The sequence below is a fragment of the Thunnus albacares genome, chromosome 10 (assembly GCF_914725855.1).
Source record: "Thunnus albacares chromosome 10, fThuAlb1.1, whole genome shotgun sequence".
In the NCBI taxonomy this organism is placed as follows: Eukaryota; Metazoa; Chordata; class Actinopteri; order Scombriformes; family Scombridae; genus Thunnus; species Thunnus albacares.
The window spans coordinates 33,336,547-33,346,815 of record NC_058115.1 but is presented as its reverse complement, the minus strand read 5'-3'; the positions used below and the strand labels follow the sequence as shown (position 1 = coordinate 33,346,815).

General features: G+C 40.5%; 1 protein-coding gene across 1 annotated transcript; it reads left to right on the top strand.

The window, feature by feature from the left end:
- The first annotated feature begins 603 nt into the window (after positions 1-603).
- LOC122990126 (NLR family CARD domain-containing protein 3-like) lies at positions 604-8,796 on the top strand. Its single transcript, XM_044363246.1, has 7 exons — positions 604-1,044; positions 1,187-1,415; positions 3,659-5,459; positions 6,077-6,250; positions 7,251-7,452; positions 7,995-8,025; positions 8,180-8,796. The coding sequence occupies exons 1-7, from the start codon at positions 1,042-1,044 to the stop codon at positions 8,716-8,718; spliced, it is 2,979 nt and encodes a 992-aa protein (XP_044219181.1). The 5' UTR covers positions 604-1,041; the 3' UTR covers positions 8,719-8,796.
- The last annotated feature ends 1,473 nt before the right edge of the window (positions 8,797-10,269 follow it).

Here is a 10,269-nt window from a genome sequence, read left to right as displayed (position 1 = left end):
AACAGCAATGCAATGAAACATCTTTCTTTATATTTTGTGTGTAACAATTTGTTTAGAACACCCCTAGAATTTGAAGAATCACTCTACGATTTAAAAAAACACACTGAGAGACAATAAAATTATCCTGTAAAGTCATTACACTGACCAACCAGGTGAGATTTCCAGGCTCACCTGGTTGTGAATGCTTAGTTTAGAAGGAAAATGAATGAACTACGAAGTCAGTGACAACAGATATTTGAACTAAACTGAATTAAACTAAGAAATTTAGCAAAGTGATTCATAATTTCTACCTGTAGTGCACATTATCTTTGTTTCTATCAGGAGGAATTCAGAAAACCCAGATTTACCTGAATCTGAACACAGCTGTGTGTCCATGAAGAGTGACAGGTCTATGGAACATCCTTTACTCTTCAAAGATGGACTCAATTCTCCTGATCAGAGGTAAGACTGCTAACAAAAAACCAAATGATGTGTTTCTATCAGACTCTCAGTGAGATCTCCAGTCTTTTACCTTATACTGACTCTCTAGGCACCAACGCTCTTTTTCAGCAGCACTCTGCCTCATACTCACATAGTCAAACAGAATACTGGGAGGTGCCCAGTTCAAACAGTCTGATACAAGCAGACACTGAGCAGCTCCACTGGAGAACCTGGAGGTTGTAGCTGCCTTGCTCCAGGGCACTTCAGCAGTGTACAATGAGGGAGGGAGAGCTGTATGAAAGGTTGTTCAGAGCTGTTGGGACTAAACCAAACTAACTGATGAAGCAAAACACTGAGCTGAAAGCTACAAACAGACTGAGCCGTTGATTCTCAGTGGGATCAGCAGGACTAGTAAAGCTTTACCACTACAGGGAGTCATCTGATTCTCTGTTCACATCCAAATGTCACTTAATGGACATTTAGCTTGTGATTGTCTCTGTGTGGACAGACATAATGTGAGCTCATTCTTCATGATTCCTCCACAGAGTGGACCAGGAGAGCTCAGAGGTTCCCATTGGTCAGTCTGCCCAGCAGCATCAAACACACCTGGACTCCATATTTATGGTCTGTACATGTACAACAACTACTTTTACATCTATTCTGTTCACAGTCATCTCCATGCTGCACGTTGTCTGTCCAACATGGATCTGACGTTTGCTTCATGATTTCAGATTGATTGTGTCATTCATATAGTATTCTGTTCCAGCTGCTGGAGGAGAACATTGTCACTTTTGTGAAGAACGAGCTGAAGAAGATGCAGAAGGTTCTAAATTCAGATTACGCAGATTGCTTAGAGAGTCAGAGGGAGGATGATGAGGTGCTGGACGGTGAGGAGGAAGAGCAGAGGAGGAACAGCAGAGAGGCTTTTCTAACGGTCACACTGCACTTCCTGAGGAGAATGAAGCAGGAGGAGCTGGCTGACTGTCTGCAGAGCAGTAAGAGGATTTCTATAAAGATTTAAAATGCTGGATAAATGAGACATTTACTGATGGCTTAAGAGATGGAGGAAAATATGTTCATATATGCATTCTTAAAGTCAAATCAAGATTATTTGTAGAGCACATTATAATACAAAAGCAATTGAAAAAACTTTTCACAGTGATAAAACAGTATAACAGTAAAAATTTGCTTTGAACATAGATACAGGAAGATATTACACACACACACACACAGACTAGTTAAAAGATAAACAAAATAAACATTTTTTTATTCTTAAAACAGGACAGTGTTAGTGAAAACCGCAAATAAGCTGTAGACTCTTCCATACTTCAGAAGCGTCAGCACTAAATAATCTGTTGCATGATTTGGAATTAACTCTGGAAAAGAAGACAGTCTGAAAGCTCTGCCTTGCTGATAAAATGGAAGCATGTCAGATATATATTCAGGGGGCAGTTAGTGCTTTATAGACAAATTCTATAATGGACAGGTAGCCAGTGGAGCACTTAAAAATTTTGAACAGATATAGTCAAACTTTCTAGTTCTAGTCAGGATAAATTTTTGTTGAACTGGAGCCATTGAATGGATTCAGCAGGAAGAGCAGTAAAAAGGACGATACAGTAATTTGGACTGCTGCTGATAAAGCCATGGACAAGAGTTTCTGAATCTGCTTGAGAGATAAAACTAAGATTTTCAGGATATTTCTGAGATGGTAGAAAGATGTTTTGGTGATTTTAGTAATGTGTGAATTAACATGTGGGTCAGCATCAATAATAACTTCCAGGTTTTTGACTTGCTCAGTGATGGAAAAGGACTTGGACTCCAAGTAGGTACAGATGTGCTGCCTCTGTGCTCTTAAACTTTACACTGAGATTTATGTTTCCACTCTGTTCAGATGCAGGATGTTTTGTGACATTCAGAGATTAATATAATTCAGGCAGCTGAACAGTGAATCTAATGTGTTAATGTTATCCGGAGACAGTGAGATGCACAGTTGGGTATGTGGCACTGGGTGTTTGAAAAGACAGGGAAATATTACCCCCCCACCCATGATCCCTATTTTTGAATTCAGTGAAAGCTAAGGTCTCAAAAATGTCATATGAATGATTTGTATTATTCTTTTGTTACGTCTTTTACTGGGATGTGTGGTTATTGTATTCCTACTAAGCACAGCATTGTCAGCAGATGACGCTCTATGCATTGTACTGGGGCATCAGTAGCTGGCGCCAGTAGAGAAGAAGCAGTTGTCAGTACGTGATGAATGAGTTCAACGTATGTACAGGACACCAATTCTTTTTTTTCAGGATGGCAAAATCATGACCCGTCCTACTCTGCCTCTGATTGGCTAGTATTCGTGGCCTCAGTTGGTTGAGTTGGTTAGGTTTAGGCATGAGGAGTGATATTAGTTAGGGTTAGGGTAAGAATATCAGGGAAAGCCAATCAAAGGCAGTGTAAGGTGGGTCATGACTTTGCCATCCTGGGAAAAAAAATATTGCGCATGGGACAGACAGCGTTTCTGACTTAAGCTGTGTCTTCAGGTTTTTAACAGGAAATAAATGTGTTGCACTAGCAACAGCTAGAGCTACGGATCATTCTAGCCTGTGTAACAAGTATCATTTGCATAACTATGATAAATCATCTTGTGTTTGCTGATGAAAGAGCCAAGTGGAAACATACAAATTAAATAGGCAGAGGTCAAAAAATGGACGGTTGCAGGATTTCATACAGTATGTCAAATCTGTTAGATCTGAAATCACCCAGAGAAATTGAAAGTCCAGATAACATTTGAACCATTGTAGTTTCAGTCCTGTGAAGATGCCAGAAACCAGACTGGAATTTATTATACCCTGGTGTAATTGAAGATAGACAATCTTCTTCATTACTTTACTAAGGTTTAAATGGGCCAATAGTTGCTTAAAATAGCAGGGTCAAGACTGTTGTTTTGTAATAAGCCTAATAACAGAGATCTTTAATGAAATAAGAAAAATTCAGTCTGGAGCAAACAGTTAACAATAAGTGTATCATCTGCTAGGTGGCAAAAAACAGACTAGAAGGTTGCAGGAAGTGGATCAAGGGGAGAGGTAGATGATTTAATTTGGCTCACAGTATCAGCAAGCTCCCTGGCAGAGATGTTCAAAGGTAGTTTCACCCCAAGGTATTCTGAAATCATTGGGAGAATGTAATCCTGAAATATTTGCTTTATACTTCATTCACTGATCTTATTTCTTGTGTGTTCATTCAGGGACTCATGCTGGAAGGTGTCAACGTAAACTCAAGTCTAACCTGAAGGAGAAGTTCCAGTGTGTGTTTGAGGGGATTGTTAAAGCAGGAAACCCAACCCCTCTGAATCAGATCTACACAGAGCTCTACATCACAGAGGGAGGGACTGCAGAGGTCAATGAACATGAGGTCAGACAGATTGAAACAGCATCCATGACACCAGACAGACCAGAAACAACAATCAGACCAGAAGACATCTTTAAAACCTCACCTGGAAGAGATGAACCAATAAGAACAGTGATGACAAAGGGAGTGGCTGGCATTGGGAAAACAGTCTTAACACAGAAGTTCACTCTGGACTGGGCTGAAGACAAAGCCAACCAGGACATACACTTCACATTTCCATTCACTTTCAGAGAGCTGAATGTGCTGAAAGAGAAAAAGTACAGCTTTGTGGAACTTGTTCATCATTTCTTTACTGAAACCAAAGAAGCAGGAATCTGCAGGTTTGAAGAGTTCCAGGTTGTGTTCATCTTTGATGGTCTGGATGAGTGTCGACTTCCTCTGGACTTCCACAACAATGAGATCCTGACTGATATTACAGAGTCCACCTCAGTGGATGTACTGCTGACAAACCTTATCAGGGGGAAACTGCTTCCCTCTGCTCGCCTCTGGATAACCACACGACCTGCAGCAGCCAATCAGATCCCTCATGAGTGTGCCGGCATGGTGACAGAGGTCAGAGGGTTCACTGATCTACAGAAGGAGGAGTACTTCAGGAAGAGATTCAGAGATACGAAGCTAGGTAACACAATTATCTCCCACATCAAGACATCACGAAGCCTCCACACCATGTGCCACATGCCAGTCTTCTGCTGGATCACTGCTACAGTTCTGGAGGATGTGTTGAAAAGCAGAGATGGAGGAGAACTGCCTGAGACCCTGACTGAGATGTACATCCACTTCCTGGTGGTTCAGTCCAAACTGAAGAACATCAAGTATGATGGAGGAGCTGAGACAGATCCACACTGGAATCCAGAAAGCAGGAAGATGATTAAGTCTCTGGGAAAACTAGCTTTTGAGCAGCTGCAGAAAGGCAACCTGATCTTCTATGAATCAGACCTGACAGAGTGTGGCATCGATATCAGAGCGGCCTCAGTGTGCTCAGGAGTGTTCACACAGATCTTTAAAGAGGAGAGAGGGCTGTACCAGGATATGGTGTTCTGCTTTGTCCATCTTAGCATTCAGGAGTTTCTGGCTGCTCTTCATGTCCATTTGACATTCACCAACTCTGGAGTAAATCTGCTGGCAAAAGAACAAACAAGATCCAAGAAGTCTGAAACAAGAAAAGACAAATCTGCAGAGACACATCTCTATCAGAGTGCTGTGGACGAGGCCTTACAGAGTCCAAATGGACACCTGGACTTGTTCCTCCGCTTCCTCCTGGGTCTTTCACTGCACACCAATCAGACTCTCTTACGAGGCCTGCTGACACAGACAGGAAGTAGCTCACAGACCAATCAGGAAACAGCTGAGTACATCAAGGAGAAGATCAGTCAGAATCTGTATGCAGAGAGAAGCATCAATCTGTTCCACTGTCTGAATGAACTGAATGATTGTTCTCTAGTGGAAGAGATCCAACAGTACCTGAGTTCAGGAAGTCTCTCCACAGATAATTTGTCTCCTGCTCAGTGGTCAGCTCTGGTCTTCATCTTACTGTCATCAGAAAAAGATCTGGACTTGTTTGAGCTGAAGAAATACTCTGCTTCAGAGGAGGCTCTTCTGAGGCTGCTGCCAGTGGTCAAAGCCTCCAACAAAGCTCTGTAAGTACATAGATAGTTGGATTTATTGAAAAGATCTTTAAAGAGAGCTTTTAAACAGGGAGAAAAATAAACAATTTATTAAATATCTTTTCACATTTATTCTCCAGACTGAGTGGCTGTAACCTCTCAGAGAGAAGTGTCGAAGCTCTGTCCTCAGTTCTCAGCGATCAGTCTTCTAGTCTGAGAGAGCTTGACCTCAGTAAAAACAACCTGCAAGATTGGGGAGTGAAGCTGCTGTCTGCTGGACTAGAGAGTCCACACTTTGCACTGGAAACTCTCAGGTCAGATCATGTTTGTCACTACACAGTTTAAACAGCCTCTCTAATTTCAGTATTTCAGAATCTCATCTTAATCAGGATTTTAAATTTCACAGTGTAGAAAAAGATATCAACTTTGACTGACATAAGAAGCTTATCATGTTTTGATACTATGTGATTTATATAACTGAATTACTGTTTATTCTTGTTACTTGATTATTAACTGTCACATCTCATGCTGGTTTACAACAGAACACCAGAGACTGTAGCCGGTACTTGTCAGAGATTACACATCATCAAAGTTTAGACTTATTTCAATACAAATATTACATGTTGTCTTGTTCATTATTGTCTCTTCAGACTGAGTGACTGTAACATGTCAGAGAGAAGCTGTGTAGCTCTGTCTTCAGTTCTCAGCTCCCAGTCCTCTATTCTGAGAGAGCTGGATGTGAGTAACAACAACCTGCAAGATTCTGGAGTGAAGCTGCTGTCTGCTGGGCTGGAGAGTCCACACTGTACACTTAAAACTCTCAGGTCAGGTTTCATTAACCTGTTTAACTGATCAGCATTTAAACTGTGATTTATATGAGTACATAAACACCTGGGCATTTTCTCTACTCAAATTATTTTTAGGCCAGTTGTATTTAGACCCTACGAAATACTTTATATAACATATTTTTATGAATTTTGTTCTGTCTCTGCTGTTGGAACCTGAAATACCAGAGAGGAATGTTAAGAATCAAAAAGTGAATGAAGAATTGTGTAACTAGCCCAAAGTAAAACAAATATAGACAGTTATTCACTGAACAGTTTTTTTGTTAACAGTTAGTTTAGTTTTTTAATAGTTTTTTTTCTTGTAATTGCAGAGCAGTATCTGTGCTGGGATTATAGTGATTTTTCCTCACAATGGTGATATGACAGTGCACCCCAGCTGTTATGTGGTTAACCATCATTTAATTCTTCTTTTGTTTTAATAACCTTAAAACTCTGGATGATTACTTAAACTGTGTGAGGTAGAGTCAGTGAGTGTAAGTGAAGGAGTCAGAAATGTTTCCTTACTGTTAGTTTTTACTTTTATTTCAATAGCGTTCAGTCCTTATATGCCACATTAGTTGGGATTCCTGTTCTGTATTCGACTGTGAGTGTCTGAGACAGTCATTTACCTCTGTGTCGTGTTGGAGGCTTGATGTTCATACAAAGTGTAGTCAGTCTGTCACCTTCAGCTCTTCATCTAATCAGCTCACTGTGGCTGCTTCTTCTTTTACTATTCTTTTATTTAGACCTATTTTTATGCAGTGAAGAGTTAGCAGTCGCTAACATCATGTTTACTAAAGTTACAGGAAGCTGTAGAGGTGCTTCACAATAAGAGCCTTACAGTGGTTGGCCATTTGAAATGAGAAGTAGTGACTGGAAATGTTCATTTTAACTGTAAAGATTACAGAAGCACATTTGTAATGACAGTAATAAAGACACTACATTCCAGTCCTGCAGTGATCTCAGATAATGTGATGTGTGTTGTTTTGTGTGTCTGCAGGCTGTCAGGATGTCTGATCACAGAGGAGGGCTGTGCTTCTCTGGCCTCAGCTCTAAGCTCCAACCCCTATCATCTGAGAGAGCTGGACCTGAGCTACAATCATCCAGGAGAGATAGGACAGAAGCTGCTGTCTGCTGGACTGGAGGATCCAAACTGGTCACTGGACACTCTCAGGTATGGACAGACAGGCGGACACACTCGGGTACGGACAGACAGTTGGACGTAAAATGAAACACAGAATGCTGCAGTGAACTCACCTCAAACACTTCACACTGCAGTTGACTGTCAGCTGTAACCATCATGTAAGAATGTTCCACACGTGTGTGAGAGAACATAACTTGTCAGTAGTCCAAAGATTGTTCAGGAAAGACAAACAGAAACAGGCGGTTTATCATTTTCATGTTGGTGTGAATCAGTTTAAACAGTCCTGTCATCTGTTCAGAATACAAACTGCTGAGTCTCAAAAGAAAAAGTGTCGATGTGATTTGACTTTGAGACGCCTGTTTTTGATTGGCTAAATGTAGCTGCTATTGATAGTTGTCATGTGTAGCTCACCGACACTCAGCTGATTGATATTTGTGTTGCCTGGCAATAGCAAAGCACTTCAGTGTGATCAGGAGATCAGAGCTGCATGGGAAACATATAGCTGACTTGTTATAGAGTGATGTCATGTCCATGTTTGCATGCTGAAAGAGAACGTGCTGCTCTAACCCCCCTCCTCCTTTCAGGCTGCAGCCTGCTGGAGTTCGATGGTTGACACCAGGTCTGAGGAAGTGTAAGTGTGTTTTTCATTTGATTCATGAAAACAAAGCAAACTTCAAACTGTGACATCACTCATTAACATCTTACTGAGAATAAAGATGATGTAATCATCAAACAGATGATAGATCATTAACTACAGCTGTATTGTGTCTCATTCTCTCCATCAGATTTTTGTGAACTCACAGTGGATCCAAACACAGTAAACAGAAAACTCAAACTGTCCGACAACAACATGAAGGTGACACATGTGAGAGAGAATCAGCCATATCCTGATCATCCAGACAGATTTGATGACCAGCTTCAGCTGCTGTGTAGAAATGATCTGACTGGTCGCTCTTACTGGGAGGTTGAGTGGAGTGGAGAGGTGGTTTTTGTATCAGTGACTTACAGAGGAATCAGAAGGAAAGGAGAAAGTGATGACTGTATGTTTGGAAGGAATGATCAGTCCTGGAGTCTGGACTGCATTGATGGTCGTTACTCTGTCTGTCACAATAACAGAGTAACATCCATCATCTCCTCCTCCTCTGTCTCTAACAGAGTAGCAGTTTATGTGGACTATCCTGCTGGCACTCTGTCCTTCTACAGAGTCTCCTCTGACACACTAATCCACCTCCACACCTTCAACACCACATTCACTCAGCCTCTGTGTCCTGGGTTTAGGTTTGGGCTCTCGCCTGGCGCCTCAGCTTCTCTGTGTCCTCTGTAGGGGGGAGAGTCTCCTCCTGTTAGAGAAACTTTCTCACTGCTGACCAGATAGTTCAGTCTGTACAGGATCACACACAGCTGATGGTATTTAGTACCACCATGATCTCTCACTGCTTGTAAATGTAAACATGGTTTCCACATAATTGACAGTTTGTTTGTAAAATGAATCAAATGATAAACTGAGTCCAGTTGTTGTTTTCTGTTGTTAGTGTATTAGAAAGGCTTGAACTGTAATGGGAATAATGGGAATGGGATCTTCACAATGTTTAGTTGTAGTTCTTATAATAGTTTCATAGTAACTGTGTTACCTGATTCCTTCACTTATTTAGAGATCACATGACAAATGATGGTCAGAGCAACAGGCCTCCCATTGGCTGGTTAAATGAACACCTCTAATGGTGAAGGCTGAGGCTCAGCAGCTGGAGTGTGGCTGCTTTTATGCTGCATTCATATCATATTGGAATTATGCTAATTATGAGATTCTGACTTGTAAATAGAATTCAGGTCAACATTCAAGTGGTAATTGTGAAGTGGAAAAGCTGAAAGCTCTGATATTTACTGGATATGGTGGATTATTGTCAATAACAGTATTTTTGAGCCTCAGTCCACCAACTTTGTAATCATGCAGCCGTCTTGATTTGTTCTGTGACATGAACACTCACAAGTTGTAAACATGGGAATCTTTCTCGCCTCTACCATCCATCCCACATGATGTGAACACAGCATTAGAGATGAGAAGTCCATGAGCTGTTGTGTGTTTTTGACATACAGTAAAGATTTAGTTTCTCTCTGGAGTGTTTATTTAGGTCCTGTGTAAAGAATAAAGTTCACGATGATCAGAAGGTGATGTTAGTTTTCTCCATTTATTTTTGTGTGTGTGCATGTTAATTCATATCTAATTTCATATAGTAGATTGAAGGTATTTTTGAGTTATACTAGTGCTCATAGTTTTAGGACTGTTTAAAGTGTCACTTTAATGTGTTTAACTCACATTCAGTCTGACAGCTGTTGTTCATTGACTGTTTCTAAATAAGTTCTGTATCATCAGTACTCAGCTGTCATGTCTGATTAACGCCACCAGGTGTCACTGTTTATTCCTTTGGTTTGATTTGTGGAATATAGTTGGTATTGAAGGGAGGTTTTATGTTGTTGGTTTCATTGTCTGTGTAAATATTCATTTAAATAATGGTTTTAAATGGTTTTCACTGTGGTATTATTACTATCACCATAACCATTACTGTTGAATTATTTAGTTTTAGTCACTTTTGTATTTCCTCTGTTTTTTCTATAGAGCCACACAAACGCTCATCATCAACTTTATGATTCAAGATGTTAATAATGTCTGTCTGCAAATACTTTTACTACTTATCGTCATTAATATTTCTGTCCCAGTGATTTCTAACAAGCCCACATTGATGAAGATAATTGTGAAATTAATACTGACAGAGGTGTGATGATAAATGCTGATGAATATTAGCGCCCTCTGGTGGCCAGAGTGACAAACTACAACACCATCCTGCACTGTTCAGGAGTTTGTGAAATGATGTTCAGA